This window comes from Pristiophorus japonicus, chromosome 6 (genome assembly GCF_044704955.1).
Source record: "Pristiophorus japonicus isolate sPriJap1 chromosome 6, sPriJap1.hap1, whole genome shotgun sequence".
In the NCBI taxonomy this organism is placed as follows: domain Eukaryota; kingdom Metazoa; phylum Chordata; class Chondrichthyes; family Pristiophoridae; genus Pristiophorus; species Pristiophorus japonicus.
Window position 1 is genome coordinate 145498653 of NC_091982.1, and position 19625 is coordinate 145518277.

General features: G+C 50.4%; 1 protein-coding gene across 1 annotated transcript in view; it reads right to left on the reverse strand.

Moving 5' to 3' along the window:
• Positions 1 to 11469: 11469 nt before the first annotated feature.
• Positions 11470 to 19625, reverse strand: part of LOC139265252 (LIM and senescent cell antigen-like-containing domain protein 2) — a 302489-nt gene continuing 294333 nt past the window's right edge. Inside the window, exons 9-10 of the mRNA XM_070882190.1 lie at positions 14851 to 14926; positions 11470 to 12164 (exon numbers count right to left, since the gene is read on the reverse strand). Of these exons, the coding sequence (XP_070738291.1) occupies positions 12050 to 12164; positions 14851 to 14926 (191 nt within the window). The 3' untranslated portion in view covers positions 11470 to 12049. The remainder of the gene's footprint in view (positions 12165 to 14850; positions 14927 to 19625) is intronic.

The window sequence follows — 19625 nt, forward strand, 5'->3', positions numbered from 1 at the left end:
TGGGGGGTTAGGTGATGGGGTCTGGGTGATGGGGCGTTAGGTGATGGTGCATTGGGTGATGGGGGTTGGGTGATGGGGGTCTCGGTGATGGGGGGGTTGGGTGATGGGGTCTGGATGATGGGAGGGTTGGGTGATGGGGTCTGGGTGATGGGGGGTTGGGTGATGGGGGGTTGGGTGATGGGGTCTGGGTGATGGGGGGTTGTGTTCTTGGAGGTTGAGTGATGGGGGTCTGGGTGATGGGGGTCTCGGTGATGGGGGTCTGGGTGATGGGGGGGTTGGGTGATGGGGTGCTGGGTGATGGGGCGTTAGGTGATAGTGCGTTTAGTGATGAGGGTCTGGGTGATGGGGGTCTCGGTGATGGCGGGGGGGGGGTGTTGGGTGATGGGGTGCTGGGTGATGTGTATGTCCGCCCCCTTAGGTAGTTGTAATGGATCCCACGGTACTACTCAAAAGACCAGGGAAGTTCTGGGAGGAGAAATTCGGTCGCCCTCTATTGCAGCATTAACCTGGCGGGACGGTAAATGTTGCGCCGGGAAATGGTTTGTGTCTCCAACCGCAAACTTCAGCAGCTGGGCCCTGAGTGTGGGGCGGAGCGCTAAGGGAGGCGTCACACACCTCTCTCAGGCCGGCTGAGCAACTGGAAATCCCGAGCTAAGCCGCCGGCCTTGGAGCGCCCTGAGAGAGGCTTCGGTTGACAAAAAAAACAACAAAAACATTCCCAATACATTTAGTCACACCACCACAACATAAATCGTCAATCACACTTCCCTCAGGGCAACATTACTTAGCTCACTGTGGCCGCTGCAGCTCGGAACGGAGTGGGGGTGGGGGTGTGGTGGGTGGTGGTGTGTTGGGTGGTGTGGAGGAGGTTACAGTGATAGGGAGGGGCAAGGCCATGGAGGGAGTAAAAACAAAGATGAGAATTTTAAATTTGAGGAGCTAGGGGACCAGGAGCCAATGTAGGTCAGCGAGTACAGGTGAGCAAGACTTGGTCTGATGTGATGTGAAGACAAGAGAAGAGTCTTATGGTGGCTCAAGATCATATCCAACTGAAGCAACTTGTTTTTTCATTATTCTGGGTGTGTTAACAAGAGCTTAGACATCAAGGCCAATGAAGGCATCTCTGGACCGTGGGGAATCAGGACTCACCAATGGGAGCGATCTATACCGGGAGATTCCTGGGGTGAGGAGGCTGTCCTATGAGGTGAGATTGAGTAGAATGGGCCCGTATTCTGTGGAGTTTAGAAGGTTGAAATGTATAAAATTCTGAGGAATTGACAGGTTAGATGCCGAGAGGACGTTTCCCCCGCGGCTGGAGAGGCTCGAACTGGGGGGTCACAGTCTCAGGATAAGGGGTTGTCCATTTAGAACTGAGATGTTGAGGAATTTCTTCACTCAGAGGGTGGTGAATCTTGGTAATTCTCCTCCCCTTGGGACTGTCGTTGAGTATAGTGAAGACAGCGATCGATAGATTTTTGGACTCTGGGGGAATCAAGGATAGGGCAGGAAAGTGGAGTTGAGGTAGAAGATCAGCCATGATTTTATTGCAAGGCGGAGCAGGCTTGAGGAGCCATTTAGCCTATTCCTGCTCCTAATTCTTATGTTGTTATGTTCTCCCAGTTAGCTGCTGGAAATCCTAGATACAGGAGTAAATGGGATTTCCGCCAGTCACAGTGGCCGATTGGAAGAATCCACGGAAAAATTTCCAGCGATAAAGTTGTAGAAGCCACAAAATCTACAGTAAGTAGGGCAGAAAAGACACAGACACGTGACAGGAGCTACAGGTGATGGTGTGGATGTGGACGGCTCGGCCTGGAAATCGGCACGGTCCCGGCCTACAAGACCATCAGCAGGCCGGGGCCATTGGCGGGAGCGACGTGCAGCGGCATACCACTGCAGGGAGCAGCGCGTGCTGCTGCAGGAGGGCGATGGCTGTGAAGCCAGGTCACTGATTGCAGTGCGGGCAGGCACAGCAGGAGGGGCGAAGGAGTGGCAAGAGTCTGTAAAGGGAAGTGACCGTGCCCCAGAGGAGGCGAGGACCCAGGGGCAGCACGAGCCAACCCACACTGATGTGTGCGCGCTAGGTCCATGCAGCAGAGCTCCAGTTGTCCTGGGTAATCCTTGCCACTGGACCAAGACCTAGCTCTGTCAAGCCCGTGTGGTGGCTGGTGTGCAATGGCCACCACACGTTTAAAAAATCCACACACAGGCATCTTCCACCCTTCAAGATGTAGTTCAGGATCTGGAATATTAGGTCCTTCATTGAAATACCTGTGAACTCATCCCTTTTTGGCGTGGAAGCAAGTCATCCTTGTTTCCACACCACAAATACTTTTGTTCTGTCTTCACGAAGGAAGACACAAATAACTTTCCGGAAGTACTAGGAAACCGAGGGTCTAGTGAGAAGGAGGAACTGAAGGATATCCTTATAAGGCGGGAAATTGTGTTAGGGAAATGGATGGGATTGAAGGCCGATAAATCCCCGGGGCCTGATAGTCTGCATCCCAGAGTACTTAAGGAAGTGGCTCTAGAACTAGTGGATGCATTGGTGATCATTTTCCAACAGTCTATCAACTCTGGATCAGTTCCTATGGACTGGAAGGTAGCTAATGTAACACTACTTTTTTAAAAAAGAGGGAGAGAAAACGGGTAATTATAGACCGGTTAGCCTGTGGGGAAAATGTTGGAAAGAATTATTAAAGATGAAATAGCAGCGCATTTGGAAAGCAGTGCCAGGATCAGTCCAAGTCAGCATGGATTTATGAAAGGGAAATCATGCTTGACAAATCTTCTGGAATATTTTTAGGATGTAACTAGTAGAGTGGATAAGGGAGAACCAGTGGATGTGGTGTATTTGGACTTTCAAAAGGCTTTTGACAAGGTCCCACACAAGAGATTTGTGTGCAAAATTACAGCACATGGTATTGGGGGTAATGTACTGACATGGATAGAGAACTGGTTGGCAGACAGGAAGCAGAGAGTCGGGATAAACGGGTCCTTTTCAGAATGGCAGGCAGTGACTAGTGGGGTGCTGCAGGGCTCAGTGCTGGGACCCCAGCTATTTACAATATACATTAATGATTTGGATGAAGGAACTGAGTGTAATATCTCCAAGTTTGCAGATGACACTAAACTGGGTGACGGTGTGAGCTGTGTGGAGGACGCTAAGAGGCTGCAGGGTGACTTGGACAGGTTAGGCGAGTGGGCAAATACATGGCAGATGCATATAATGTGGATAAATGTGAGGTTATCCACTTTGGGGGCAAAAACACGAAGGCCGAATATTATCTGAATGGCGGCAGATTAGGAAACGGGGAGGTGCAACGAGACCTGGGTGTCATGGTACATCAGTCATTGAAAGTTGGCATGCAGGTACAGCAGGCGGTGAAGAAGGCAAATGGCATGTTGGCCTTCATAGCTAGGGGTTTTGAGTATAGGAGCAGGGAGGTGTCTTACTGCAGTTGTACAGGGCCTTGGTGAGGTCTCACCTGGAGTATTGTGTTCCAATTTTGTCTGCTAATCTGAGGAAGGACGTCCTTGCTATTGAGGGAGTGCAGTGAAGGTTCACCATACTGATTCCCGGGATGGCTGGACTGACATATGAGGAGAGACTGGATCGACTGGGCCTTTATTCACTGGAGTTTAGAAGGATGAGAGGGGATCTCGTAGAAACATATAAAATTCTGACGGGACTGGACAGGTTAGATGCAGGAAGAATGTTCCCGATGTTAGCGAAGTCCAGAACCAGGGGTCACAGTCTAAGGATAAGGGGTAAGCCCCATTTAGGACTGAGATGAGGAGAAACCTCTTCACTCAGAGAGTTGTTAACCTGTGGAATTCCCTGCCGCAGAGAGTTGTTGATGCCAGTTCATTGGATATATTCAAGAGGGAGTTAGATATGGCCCTTACGGCTAATGGGATCAAGGGATATGGAGAGAAAGCAGGAAAGGGGTACTGAGGTGAATGAACAACCATGATCTTATCAAATGGTGATGCAGGCTAGAAGGGCCGAATGGCCTACTCCTGCACCTATTTTCTATATTTCTATCCTCGCTTTGAGGGATTGCCTATGTTGGATGTGGATAAATGTATTCAATACAAAGATTACGGAGTTGGAAGCCTGGGTTACACTCAGTTCCATCTCACCGATGGATCTCAGAGCTGTTCAAACAACCTTATCACCTGAGCCAGAACATCAACAACTGTTGTATCCTTTATTGAGCTTGCGTATATAGACAGGACAGAGCTATAAACAGTTTACAATATTAGCTTTACGCAGCTGTCGACTATATTCAGTATATCTGCTTTTAAGACTAAAGCTTCCATCACTGCTGCCAAGCCCAGCTCCAACAAGGGCACCTCACGGGGTACGACACTGGGTGGTCCTCCAACCAAGAGCAGATACCTTTCAAACTGTGGGGCCACCACCTCCCGCAGACCCCCATGGATTGGGGCCAGTGCGCCAGTGCAGCCATTGGACACCTGAGGAAAAGAGTGTTTGAAGACCAGGCCCTCAAAACTGCCACCAAGCTCATGGTCTATAGGGCTGTAGTAATACCCACCCTCCTGTATGGCTCACAAACATGGACCATGTACAATAGACATCTCAAGTCGCTGGAGAGATACCACCAACGATGTCTCCGCAAGATCCTACAAATCCCCTGGGAGGATAGACGCACCAACATTAGCGTCCTCGATCAGGCCAACATCCCAAGCAGCAAAGCACTGACTACACTTGATCAGCTCCGCTGGGCAGGCCACATTGTTCGCATGTCAGACACGAGACTTCCAAAGCAAGTGCTCTACTCGGAACTCCTTCACGGCAAACGAGCCAAAGGAGGGCAAATGAAACGTTACAGGGACATCCTCAAAGCCTCCCTGATAAAGTGCAACATTCCCACCGACACCTGGGAGTCCCTGGCCAAAGACTGCCCTAAGTGGAGGAAGAGCATCCGGGAGGGCACTGAGCACCTCGAGTCTCATCGGCGAGAGCATGCAGAAATCAAGCGCAGGCAGCGGAAAGAGCGTGCAGCAAACCAGTCCCACCCACCCCTTCCCTCAACGAATGTCTGTCCCACCTGTGACAGACACTGTGGTTCTCGAATTGGACTGTTCAGCCACCCAAGGACTCATTTTAAGCGTGGAAGTATGTCTTCCTTGATTCCGAGGGATTGCCTATGATGGGTATGAAGGCAAAGCCTAAGGCCTTCTGGTAACCAGGGTGGCATCATTTCATTGGGAGTTACTTTTTAAGTAGCCCGATGATCTAGACTAACACTTGCCCTCTGAGGCTGCGCTTTGCTGGTCACAGCCTGTTCATGAGGTGTTGTCACAAAGGCGTGTTTAATGTAATGTGCCGCTACACCATAGGAACAAATATGCTTCACTTATTTCTCCCGTGCCAATTTTCTTCACTGTCCTGCTCTCCTGTAGGCACTGGGCTACAGTTCATGGGCCTCCAGACGCCCAGCAAAGAGTCACTATTCAACCACAGCAAGTAATCAGGGAGGCAAATTGAATGTCAGCCTTTATTGCAAGGGGGATGGAGTATAAAAGTAGGGAAGTCCTGCTATAACTGTACAGGGCATTGGTGAGACCACTGCGTACAGTTTTGGTTTATGTATTTATGGAAGGATATACTTGCATTGGAGGCAGTTCAGAGAAGGTTCACTAGGTTGATTCCTGAGATGAAGGGGTTGTCTTATGAAGAAAAGTTGAGCAGGTTGGGCCTATACTCATTGGAGTTTAGAAGAATGAGAGGTGATCTTATTGAAATATATAAGATTCTGAGGGGGCTTGACAGGGTAGATGCAGAGAAAATGTTTCCCCTCATGGGGAAATCTAGAACTAGGGGGCATAGTTTCAAAATAAGGGGTCGCCCATTAAAACTGAGATGAGGAGGAATTTCTTCTCTCAGAGGGTTGTAAATCAGTGGAATGCTCTGCCCCAGAGAGCTGTGGAGGCTGGGTCATTGAATATATTTAAGCCGGAGATAGATAGATTTTTGAGCGATAAGGGAGTGAAGGGTTATGGGGAGCGGACAGGGAAGTGGAGCTGAGCCCAGGATCAGATCAGCCATGATCGTAATGAATGGCGGAGCAGGCTCGAGGGGCCGTATGGCCTACTCCTGCTCCTATTCCTTATGTTCCTATGTATGTAATCCCAGTCTCAGACAACATCCACACACATACACTTCCAACAGGCTCTCTGGATAGCAACCAGACCACTGACACAATTGTAGCCTGAGATCAGCTAGCTCAACATATCCTGGGGATCAAACTTGGGAATTCCCAGTCTGTGCGGGCGAGCTTTTGAAAGAAGTAGCTTAGAGTACTCTGCACAATTCTGGTCTCCAGAGTACAAAACGTGGCACTGGACGAGGTGCAGAAAAGATTCACAAGGTTGTTACCAGCATTAAGAACAATGGCTGAACAGGCTGGGTCTCTCTTGTCTCGGAGAAGGCCGAGGGGTGAGCTAATGGAGGTCTTTAAAATTATGAAAGGGTTTGATAGGGTGGATATAGAGTTGTTTCCATTTGTGGAGGAGACCAAAACTAGGGGCCATAAATATAAGATAGTCGCTAATAAGTCCAAAAGGGAATTCAGGAGAAACTTGTTACCCAGAGAGTAGTTGGAATGTGAAACCTGCTACCACAGTGGCAGTACTGAAGCATCCAAGAGGAAGCTAGATAAAAGTACGAGGGAGAAAGCAATAGAACGCTATGACGTAGGGTGGGAGGAGGTTTGTGTGGAATATAAACTCTGGCATAGACCTGGAGGGCCGAATGGCCTGTTTCTGTGCTTTACATTCTATGTGGCACTCTTCACACCTCAAACTGTTCCCTCTGCCACCTCCAATGACAGACCTGCAGCCCCCATTATTGCATCCTCGTGTTATACAGTTCAAAACACTCCAGACATAACTGAGTTTGAATGGATAGGATCTCGAAGCTGCGTGATTGACTGTTTGCCATTGATCATGTGATGAAACAACCATCGGAATCCCAGAGATTAAGAGTAAGGAAGTCTTGCTACAATTGTACAGGGCCTTGGTGAGACCACACCTGGAGTTCTGTGCACAGTTTTGGTCTCCTTATCTAAGGAAGGATATACTTGCCTTGGAGTGGGTGCAACAAAAGTTCACCAGACTGATTCCTGGGATAAGAGGGTTGTCCTATGAGGAGAGATTGAGTAGATTGGGCCTATACTCTCTGGAGTTTAGAAGAATGAGAGGTGATCTCATTGAAACATATAAAATTCTTAGAGGGCTGAACAGGGTAGATGCTGAGAGGCTGTTTCCTTTGGCTGGAGAGTCTAGAACCAGGGGTCATAGTCACAGGATACGGGGTCAGCCATTTAGGAATGAGCCGAGAAGGAATTCCTTCACTCAGAGGGTGATGAATCTTTGGAATTCTCTGCCCCAGAGGGCTGTGGATACTCAGTCACTGAGTATATTCAAGGCTGAGATCGACAGGAGGGGGGTACTGAAGTTTCATGTTCAGCCATGAACTCGTTGAATGGCAGTGCAGGCTGGAAGGGCTGAATGGCCTGCTCCTGCACCTATTTTCTATGTTTCTATGTTTCTATGATAGATTTCTGGACACTAGGGGAATCAAGAGATATGGGGATCGGGCGGGAAAGTGGAATTGAGGTAGAAGATCAGCCATGATCTTATTGAATGGTGGAGCAGGCTTGAAGGGCCAAATGGCCTACTCCTGCTCCTATTTCTATGGTCTTATAACACAGTGTCTGCTGGAGGGAAAGAGATTTGAGTGGAGACCTTCATGTGTCACTCAAACACACCTCCTTCTGGTGAATCAGTGTTAGCAAGTAACAATAAAACAGGATATGCTGGAGCTACACAGCAGATCAGTTAGCCTCTGGAAAAAGACAAGACTGTATAATGTTTTTGGTTGGAGACCCGTCCTCAGAACCCAATAGTGTCAAACACTTTGTTGATTTGGCTGTGGGTGAGAAGGGCCCAACTTCAGCACAATGGAGTGGATCAGACAACGGAAGACCCAAAATGCAGAGTGTACTCAGTCAGCCTAGCTTCAACCTAGCTGCTCCCCTCACCCCTGTTCCCTCGCCCCCCAATCCCTGCCCCCTCCCTCCTTCCCCTGTCCCCTCCCTCCTCCCCTACCCCCTCCTCCTCCCCAATCTCTGTCCCCATCCCCCCTTCCCATGTCCCTTCCCCTGCGCCCTCCCTCCTTCCTCTGGCCCCTCCCTCCTCCCCCTGTCCTCTCCCTCCTTCCCTGGCCCCTTCCTCCTTCACCTCTTCCCTCCCCTCTTCCCTCCCCTACCCCCTTCTCCCCAATCCCTGTCCACATCCCCCCTTCCCATGTTCCTTCCCCTGCCCCCTCCCTCCTTCCCCTGCCCCCTCCCTCCTACCCCTGTCCTCTCCTTGCCCCCGATAGACCTGGCTGATCTGAGTCATGCGATTCTGTGCGATTGACCTCAGCAACTCTGGGCTCCTGATCCCGATCACGGCCTAGTGACTGCTCCTGGGAAGGGCATGCGTGTGGCTGTCAGCTGAGTGGGATAGGCACTCACTGGGAGGCCTCACGTAGTCAAGTAATCTGTTAACCCTCGCTGGGAATCACGTGAAGAGGGCAGGGCCCTGGGAAGCAGGCTGCAGCAGGGAACCGCACCCAGTGTGAGTCAGCACCATTGGGGCAGGCCGGGAGAGAGTCTGAGCAGAACACGATGATGCCTGCAATAGTCGCTCTGGCTGTCTGCCTCAGTTCTGCTGGGTGTCCCTGGAGAAGAAGCAGACGGTGTCCGCTGGTAAGCTCGAGGCCTTCCCCGACCCGTGGGCACCGGTAATAATGTTATTTACATATTATTATTTAAAATAGTGTCAGCCGTGGCTCAGTGTGTAGCACCCTCGCCTCTGAGTCAGAACGTTGTGGGGTCAAGTCCAGTGCAGTGCTGAGGGAGTGCTGCATTGTTGGAGGTGCCGTCTTTTGGATGAGACGTTAAACTGAGGCCCCGTCTGCTCTCTCAGGTGGATGTAAAAGATCCCATGGCACTATTTCGAAGAAGAGCAGGGGAGTTATCCCCAGTGTCCTGGCCAATATTTATCCATCAATCAACATAACAAAAACAGATTATCCGGTCATTATCACATTGCTGTGTGTGGGAGCTTGCTGTGCGCAAATTAGCTGCTGCGTTTTGCACATCACAACAGTAACTACATTCCAAAAGTACTTCATTGGCTGTAAAGCGCTTTGAGACGTCCCGTGGTTGTGAAAGGCGCTATATAAATGCAAGTCCTTCTTTCTTTTTATAACTTTCTTTTGTTTTTTTATGATTTAGTTCTTTTTATGATTTAGTCTTAAAAGAGGGCACTTTTGTTTGGTCTTTGTTTGCAGAAACTGGGGCCAACCCAGTGTTGCTGTATAGGTTTATTTAGAAAAGGCGACACTGTGAACTTCACAGTGGATAATGAGCAGGGCCCTGTATAGATCAATCTCACCGGTATACAGATACTACAAGAGACTTGTCCTTGAATCCATCTCATTCCCACAGGGGAGCCGGGTGGAGTTCAGTTGGTGAGTCAGTGCGATAAGCCCCTGCCTGATTGCTGAGCCATGCATTCTCCAGCTGGCGGGTAGGCCTGTTTCGATTTGTAACTCAATAAGGTGCAGCCCACTGTACAAAGGAGCACACTGCTTGTGTCCCGTTGGTGTTCAACCATCTGATCTGCGCGTTTAATCACACATTGCTCCAAACAATAACTCACTGCAGTGTGCAGAGATGTTGCGAAGGAGAGTGGCGATTTGTGGTTATACTCATTGCGTGAAATCTCCCATTTCAGCCTCTGGGGAATGACTTTTCACCTGTAACTCAAACCTCTGGTTTCCATATCACAGCTTCTCTGAGAACATTACAGATTTCACAGCGTAGCCACTTAATTAGGGTTAGTCATTTTTTTTTAATCAAGGTGCCATTAGTACTGGATTGAAAAGTGTCCCAATTTTTGCACTTAGCGGCAATTCCCCACATTAGGTATAGCGCGGGTAAAGCTTCCTGGACGCAGTTTGCCAATCACTGCCAGGTCAGGTTAATGGCAAGGTGAAGCTCCCTCTGCGCTCCCAAGTGAGTATATCCAAAGCAAAGCTCCATCTACGCTGCCCCAATTGGTCCACCAACTTGGGTGCAGAATGGATGAGAAGCAGGGTAAAGCATCTTCTAACTTGTCCCATTCAGCATTCCTAGGTCAGGGCTAGAACAGATTACATCAGAGTAAACTCCCTCTGCACTGGTCCCACCCAAAGCCCTCCTTCCAAAAAGTCCCATTTCCTCTTCATATACAACCGGTTTCTCTCAATGGAATTTAAAATGTGATGCCAATTAGCATTGAATTAAACAATTCAATTAAAAAAGGCAAATATTGCAGATACTGGTAACCAAATGAAGGCGGAATGTTTTACTACGTTAAAGGCGCTATATAAATGCAAGTTGTTGTTGTCAGTGCGTTATCGGGGGGAGGGGGAGGTCGGGTTATCGGGAGGGGGGGGGGAGGTCGGATTATCGGGGGGGAGGTTGGGTTATCGGGGGAGGGGAGGTTGGGTTATCGGGGGAGGGGAGGTTGGGTTATCGGGGGGGGGGAGGTTGGGTTATCGGGGGAGGGGAGGTTGGGTTATCGGGGGGGGGAGGTTGGGTTATCGGGGGAGGGGAGGTTGGGTTATCGGGGGGGGGGAGGTTGGGTTATCGGGGGAGGGGAGGTTGGGTTATCGGGGGAGGGTTGGGTTATCGGGAGGCGGGGGGAGGTCAGGTTATCGGGGGGAGGTCGGGTTATCGGTGGGAGTGGGGAAGGTTGGGTTATCGGGGGGGAGGGTTATCGGGGGGGAGGTCGGGTTATCGGGGGGAGGGGGAGGTCGGGTTATCAGGGAAGGGGGAGGTCGGGTTATCATGGAGGGGGGAGGTCGGGTTATCAGGGGGGAAGGTCGGGTTATCAGGGGGGGAGGTCGGGTTATCGGGGGGGGAAGTCGGGTTATCGGGGGGAGGGGGAGGTCGGGTTATCGGGGGGGGGAGTGGGGGAGGTCGGGTTATCGGGGGGGGAGTGGGGGAGGTCGGGTTATCGGGGGGGGAGTGGGGGAGGTCGGGTTATCGGGGGGGAGTGGGGGAGGTTGGGTTATCGGGTGGGGGGGTCGGGATATCGGGGGAAGGGGGAAGTCGGGTTATCGGGGGGAGGGGGAGGTCGGGTTATCGGGGAGGGGAGGTCAGGTTATCGTGGGGGGAGTGGGGGAGGTCGGGTTATCGGGGGGGGAGGGAGGGTTATCGGGGGGAGGGGGAGGGGAGGGAGGGTTATCCGGGGGTTGAGTGAGGGAGGTCGGGTTATCGGGGGGGGGGGGGGTAGTCGGGTTATCGAGGGGAGAGGTCGTGTTATCGGGGGGGGGGTCAGGTTATCGGGTTGGGGGGAGGTCGGGTTATCGGGGGAGGGAGGTCGAGTTATCGAGGGGAGAGGTCGTGTTATCGGGGGGCGGGGGTCGGGTTATCGGGTTGGGGGAGGTCGGGTTATCAGTGGGAGGGGGAGGTCGGGATATCGGGGAGGGGAGGTCGGGTTATCGCGTGGGGGGGGAGGTCGGGATATCGCGGGGGGGGAATGACGGGATATTGCGGGGGGGGGGGTCGGGTTATTGGCGGGGGAAGTCGGGTGAACAGTTCAGGTCTGACAATAGCACTGAATTGATCTTGTGCTCTGGGGTGGTGCCATTATAAATTGGGTTGACACTGCCCAGATTCTAATTTCCATCCTTACAATTGGCAGACAGAAGTGCGATTTTTCCTATCAGTCTGCATTAGTCCCAAACCCAGGCCCCATTGTAGGAAAGGCATTATATGAATTATTAACTCTCACAATTCCCCCACACACAATATGTCCGATTATAATGATTATAAGACATTTGTTTGAAACGGCCACATCTGCCTGCCACATTGCCCCGTGTGTTGAGTGTGATTTGTGTCCCACGGACTGTGGGAGTGTGGAAGGAAGCAGGTTGAATCGATGGGGTGGGGACCGATGCTCTGTTGGGCGGTGGGATTCACTTCCGACCGCTCTTCTCCGACAGTTTCTTCAGTCGTTTCTTCAGTTCCAAGGGGAATCTCTCGTAGCATCTCTTGCACACCGGCTTCATGTCGAATTCCACAAACTTATTCCTACCAAAAAGACATAACAACAGCTTCAATTCCAGAAGAACTAAGCGGCACCTCACATCCATTTCCTGCTGCAATTACCAGCTATTTGTCCTTCTCAATTGCCATCTCCTGAGCCCCACTCCTGTGCACCTTGCTCCTGCTGTCAATGTAGCAGGACTACCTCTCTCACTGCCCTTAACAGTATTCTCCAGAGCGTTCCTGCTAACCAAGGCTCCAATATTTGAAGGGGCTGCTCCTCAAATTCTGGTTGCACTTCAGTCCCACACTCCTGATCTTTGGGCGCCCTGTGCAGAGGGGAGCGGGCAGGTCGGAAGGCCTCCTTGTAGGACTGCTCCTGGGCATGGCCAAGGGGGTATCAGCCTGTCCAGGCAGCCGGCGGTCGAGGGGGTCGTTCAGCCCGACTGCTTGCCTCTCTTCTGCGGTTACATCCGAGCCAGGGTGTCCCTGGAGATGGAGCACGCAGTGTCCACTGGTACGCTCGCGGCTTGCCGCGAGAGGTGGGCGCTGGAGGGCCTGGAGTGTATCATCACCACGGCAACCAAATTTTAATTTGCTGAAAGGTTTTCATCACAGTTTTAAATTGCTAATTTTTAGGTTCTAGTGCCAAAAGGGGGCACTTGATTTAAAGTTTCTAATAGTTGTAGGCCTTGCCGTTACACGGGGGAGAGGAGAGAGGGTCCCAGCCTGGTATATCAGCAGCTGAACTCAGGTAGAAGGAGCAGCAAGGTGAGTGTGTCCATACTCGCACTGTTTTTGTTACCAAATGCTGACGGGGCTCCCATTCTGTCAGCATGAAACGCGGAGGCTCGTGCGTATAGAAAGGGGATTACACAGGTTGCTCTGGAGCAATCTATTTTTATCCTATTTCCACACAAGTTGAGAAGGCTGGTAAAAAAAATCACATGTGATCCTGGGCTTTATAAATAGAGGCATAGAATACAAAAGTATCATCATCATCATCATAGGCCCTTGGAATCGAGGAAGACTTGCTTCCACTCTAACAATGAGTCCTTAGGTGACTGAACAGTCCAATATGAGAACCACAGTCCCTGTCACAGGTGGGGCAGATAGTCGTCGAGGGAAGGGGTGGGTGGGACTGGTTTGCCGCACGCTCCTTCCGCTGCCTGCACATGATTTCTGCACGCTCTTGGCGTTGAGACTCGAGGTGCTCAGCGCCCTCCCGGATGCACTTCCTCCACCTGGGGTAGTCTTTGGCCAGGGACTCCCAGGTGTCAGTGGGGAAGTCACACTTTACCAGGGAGGCTTTGAGGGTGTCCTTGTAACGTTTCCGCTGCCCACCTTTGGCTCGTTTGCCGTGAAGGAGTTCTGAGTAGAGCGCTTGCTTTGGGAGTCTCGTGTCTGGCATGCGGACTATGTGGCCTGCCCAGCGGAGCTGGTCGAGTGTGGTCAGTGCTTCAATGCTGGGGATGTTATAAATCTCTGGTTAGGCCTCAGCTGGAGTAATGTGTCCAATTCTGGGCACCACACTTTAGGAAGGATGTCAAGACCCTTGAAGAGGTTACAGAGGAGATTTACTCGAATGGTGACAGGGATGAGCGGCTTCTGTTATGTGGCGAGGCTAGAGAAGCTGGGATTGTTCTCCTTAGTGCAGAGAAGGTAAAAAGGAGATTTAATAGAGGTGTTTAAAATGATGAAGGGGTTTGATAGAATAAATAAGAAGGAACTGTTTCCACTGACAGAAGGGTCAGTAACCAGAGGGCACAGATTTAAGGTAGTTGGTAAAAGAACCAGAGGGGGAGATGAGGAAAATTGTTTTTACGCAGCGAGTTGTTAGCTCTATCAAAGAGCCAGTACGGTCACGATGGGCTGAACGATCTCCATCTGTGCTGTAAGATTATATGATTCTATGAATGATGTGTAAGAATATATAATTCTATGAATCATGTCCTCATATAATGTCCTCCAACAAATACTGTACAATGGGAGTCAACAGATAGGCATTGGAAGCAAAAGCCCAGGCTGATTTAACCCCTCCTACCACAAAGGCACTGGGACAATTTTAACACCCCTCAGATCAGCCGACTCAGCATAAGGCAGGGCTCAAGTTTTCAATCATGGTAAGTCTGTCCAGCTCCATTCACATTACATTGCTGCCCCTGAGCCAGAAGAGGCGCGGGCCCAGGGGCAGCACGGGCCAGCCCACACTGCAATGTGTGCACACGCTAGGTCCGAGCAGCAGAGCAGGTCTCCAGTCATCTTGGTTAACCCTTGCCACTGGACCAAGGCCCAGTTCTGTCAAGCCCATGTTGTGGCTGGTGTGCAACGGCCACCCCATGTTAAAAAAATCCACGCACAGGCATCTTCCACCCTTCAGGATGTAGTTCGGGATCTGGAATATTAGCTCCTTCATTGAAACACCTGTGAACGCATCCCTTTTTGGCATGGAAGCAAGTCATCCTCGCTTTGAGCGACTGCCTATGATGATGATGATGATTCCATGCTGAAAGATTATGGTTATGAGGAGAAGCTTGAGAGAAGCTGGAGGGGTGAATATGGACGATTCCATTATTCTGGTTGAAGGGCTCGCACCAGCATTGCCACAATGGGCCAAATTCCTGTGGCCTGATTGTTAGGCTCCATGCGAAGGTGAGTTTGAAGTTGTGGATGTGAAGTAACCTGCAAGGCCTGCTGGCCAATGGGAGTGAGGACGGAGCCAGATACTTACTTCAGGGTGAGCTTGGTGTTACAGGTGGAACAGGCGAAGCAGTGAACACACCAGGCCTTGTTCAGAGCCGAGACCACTGCAATACAAAACGGAGATTGTCACGTTCACCGTTCAAGTCTCCCACTGCACCTTCCCACTCCATAGTGCCACTGCCTCCCACCCATTCTCTGTAGCTATGAGCAGGACAGGGCCTGATCTTTCTCATCACAGCCTCCTTTCATAATAAAAAACAAAAATGCAGGAAATCTCAGCGGGCCAGGCAGCATCTGTGGAGAGAGAAACAGAGTTAACATTTCAGGTCGATGACCCTTTGTCAGAGCTGGAAAAAGTTTGAGATGTAACAGGAAGTGCAGGGGCAGGGAAAGGGGGGAGGGGAGGAGAGAACAAAAGAGAAGGTCTGAGATAGGGTGGAAGGCAGAAGAGATTTGAGGGATGATGGGCCAACTTGAGATGGTAATGGGACAAATTAGGAACCAAAAGATGAGTCTAGATGGGGTGTGAATGGCAGAATAATTACCAGTTGCCATGGGAAACAGAAAAAAAATGCGGGGAAGGGTTTGTAAATAAAAAAGGGAGAAAATGGAACAAAATATGGGCAGAGGTTATGGTCTGAAATTGTTGAACTCGATGTTGAGTCCAGAGGCTGTAAAGGGCCTAAACAAAAGATGAGGTGCTGTTCCTCGAGCTGTGTTGAGCTTCATTGGAACAGTGTAGGAGGCTGAGAACGGAGAGGTCAAAGTGGGAGTGGAGCGGAGACTCTTTTGTTTCCTAACTTGTCCCATTACCATCTCATTTTTTGGCCATCATCCCTTTTGTCTCTCTAATCTCTCCTGCCTTCCACCCTATCACAGACCTTCCCTTTTGTTCTTTCCTCCCCTGCCCCCTTGCACCTCCTTAAGAATCTGTTACATCTCAAACTTTTCCAGTTCTGATGAGGGGTCACCGACCCGAAACGTTAACTCTGTTTCTCTCCACAGATGCTGCCTGACCCGCTGAGATTTATTTCAGATTCCAGTACCCGCGGTGTTTTGCTTTTGTGCAGCCCCCTTTCAGTTGCCTGGATGCAATTTTTCATCAGCTACTGTTTTGTTATTTTTTTATTATTTTTATTATTATTATTCAATCTTAAGATGGGGACATCGCTGGAAAGGAAATAGTTTCTCTCTATCTACCCTAGCAAAGCCTTTAATTTATTGGCTATCCTTAGATGCCCAATGTTGGATCCAACTGAGTAGCTTAGAAACATAGGATCAGGAGGAGGCCATTCAGCCCCTCGAGCCTGTTCCGCCATTCAATGAGATCATGGCTGATCTGTATCTTAACTCCATCTACCCACCTTGATCCCATAACCCTTAATACGCTTACCCAACAAAAATCTATCAACCTTTGTTTATAACTTTCAATTGAACCCCAGCCTCAATAGATTTTTGGGGGGAGAGAGTTCCAGATTCCCATTGCCCTTTGTGTGAAGACATGATTCCTGGCATCGCCCCTGAACGGCCTGGCTCTCATTGTAAGATTATGCCCCCTTATTCTAGACTCTTTCACCAGAGGAAATAAATTCTATCTACCCTATCAAATACTTTAACCACCTTAAACACCTCAAATTAGTTCACCCCTTAATCTTCTAAACTCAAGGGACTACAAGCCTAATCTATGAAACCCGACCTCATAATTTAACCCTTTTAGCAGTCTAACCAGAGCTCTGTCCAGCTATAACATAAATTCTGCCCCTTTGTATTCCAGCCCTCTAGAGATGAAGGCCAATATTCCATCAGCCTTTTCATTATTTTTGTCCACTCGCTTTTAGGGATTTCTGTCCTTGGATCCCTAAATCCTTCTGCTTCTCCACAGTTCCCAGCTTCTCGCCATTTAGAAAATACAATGATCAATCTTTCTTAGTGTCATGTATTCAACCAGCATTGTAACCCATGTATAATCTGACCTAAGTTGTACACTGTGAGAACAATGACCACTAGGTGGTGAACTTGTGGGAGACACTCCTAACCTGGATCTTCAGATATAAAAGGGCAAGCTCCACCCACTTTCATCACTTGAGTGCTATGCAATAAAGGACAGGTCACAGACTGACCTACTCTCAAGCATGGGCCTCGTGTGCATTTACACTGTGTAGTAAGGATGTATCAATGGCGATGCGAAACTGGGATTTAAACCATGCGAGCATGGCCACGAGCAGAACAGACGAGAGGTACTGTGTTAAGGAATGGTTGGGACAGAGATTCAACATTGTTAAAGCAGCACAATGTTCTCCAGGCAGACAAGGGCAGTCGGGCATGCCCCAACATGTAGTCGAACCCAGAGTGGGAGTTCGACAGAGACAATGGCAAGCTGAATGGCGATTCACGCCAATGCAAGGGACAATGCGACCAGTAATGGGGCCATCAACACCTGTTAATGGCGCACTCAAGGACAATAACAGGGGCAGCCAGGGACGATCGACAGGCAAGGGACCTTTTGTTTCAAACAGCAGCTCATGTTGGAGGCGTGGAGGCACACACTCAGCCGGAGTTTGCAGAGATGAGCAAAATATCTGCAGAAATTGCAGAAATGAACGCTGGGGGAAATCGCTGGAAGCTGAAGTTCAGTGAGTTCATGTGGAGCACGCATACAGTTCATACACCAGGACGCCACCGATAATGATGAAAGTGCTCCTCAATGGCATCCCAGTATCAATGGAGCTAGACACGGGGGCCAGCCAGTCCCTGATGGGTATCAAACAGTTCGAAAAGTTGTGGGCGTCCAAGGCCATGAGGCCAAAATTATCGCCGATTGACGCACAGCTACGGACATACACAAAGGAGATCATTCCGGTGCTAGGCAGCGCCATGGTAGTTGTGACCCACAAAGATTCGGAGAACAGGTTATCACTCTGGGTTGTCCCGGGGGACGGTCCCGCACTATTGGGGAGGAGTTGGCTTGCTGTCATGAACTGGAAATGGGGCGATATCAATGCAATTTCCTCTGTGGAGCGAGTATCATGCTCACAGATCCTGGACAAATTTGACTCATTATTTCAACCTGGCATCGGCACTTTCATGGGGCCAAGGTAGTGATTCACATAAACCCGGACGCCAGGCCAGTACACCACAAGGCCAGAGCGGTGCCGTACGTGATGCGGGAAAAGATAGAAGGCGAATTGGACCGTCTGCTGAGGGAAGGCATCATCTCGCCAGTCGAATTCAGTGACTGGGCGAGCCCGATTGTGCCGGTGCTCAAGGCGGATGGGTCGGTCAGGATATGTGGCGATTACAAGGCCACCATCAATCGGGTGTCACTCCAAGACCAGTACCCGCTACCGAGAGCGGAGGACCTCTTTGCGACGCTATCCGGTGGCAAACTTTTTTCAAAATTGGACCTGACCTCAGCTTACATGACCCAGGAGCTGGCGAGTGAGTCGAAGAAGCTGACCACCATCACGACACACAAGGGGTTGTTTGAGTACAACAGATGTCCGTTCGGGATTCACTTGGTCGCCGCGATCTTCCAACGAAATATGGAAAGCCTCCTCAAGTCGATTCCAGGGACGGTGGTTTTTCAGGACGACATCCTCATTACGGGTTACGATACTGAAGAACACCTCCACAACCTGGAGGAGGTGCTACGCAGACTGGACCGGGTAGGGCTGCGGCTGAAAAAGGCGAAGTGCGTCTTCCTAGCTCCAGAAGTAGAATTCCTGGGGATGAGGGTAGCACAGACGGGATCAGCCCTACTGCGTCCAAGACGGAAGCGATCCAGAGTACCCAGACCCCGTAACATGACGGAGCTGTGTTCATTCCTGGGGCTCCTGAACTATTTTGGTAACTTTCTTCCCAAATTGAGCACGCTGCTAGAGCCGCTATACGTGCTCCTACGCAAAGGTCGCGAATGGGTCTGGGGGGACAGCCAGGAAAGGGCTTTTAATAGAGCACGCAATTTGTTATATTCCAACAATCTGTTAACGCTATATGACCCATGTAAGAAACTTGTGTTAACGTGCGATGCGTCATTCTATGGTGTCGGGTGTGTGTTGCAGCATGTCAATGCCAAGGGTCAGTTACAGCCGGTAGCTTATGCCTCCAGGAGTCTGTCCCAGGCAGAAAGGGGCTACGGGATGGTAGAAAAGGAGGCGCTCGCATGTGTATATGCTGTAAAGAAAATGCACCAGTACCTGTTTGGCAGGAAATTTGAGCTGGAGACAGATCACAAACCCTTAACGTCCCTTTTGGCCAACAACAAGGCCATAAATGCAAACGCATCGGCCCGCATACAGAGGTGGGCACTCACGTTAGCCGCCTATGCCTACACAATTCGGCACAGACTGGGCACCGAAAACTGCGCCGATGCACTCAGCAGGCTCCCACTAGCCACCACTGAGGGGGCTACCGAGCATGCTGCTGAGATGGTCATGGCTGTTGAAGCTTTCGTGACAGCCCGTCAGATTAAAGTCTGGACAAATAGAGACCCACTATTGTCTAGAGTCAAGAAATGTGTCCTGAATGGGGACTGGGCAGCCACGTACAGGGCATGCCCTGAGGAATTTAAAACATTTCACAGGGATGAACTCTCGATTCAGGCCGATTGCCTACTGTGGGGAAACCGTGTAGTCATGCCCCAGATGGGCAGAGAGGTGTTCATCAGAGAACTCCACAATGAGCACCCGGGCATTGTCACGATGAAGGCAATTGCCAGGTCACACTTTTGGTGGCCAGGGATAGACGCAGATCTGGAACTTTGTGTTCGCAGGTGCAACACGTGTGCCCAGCTGGGTAATGCGC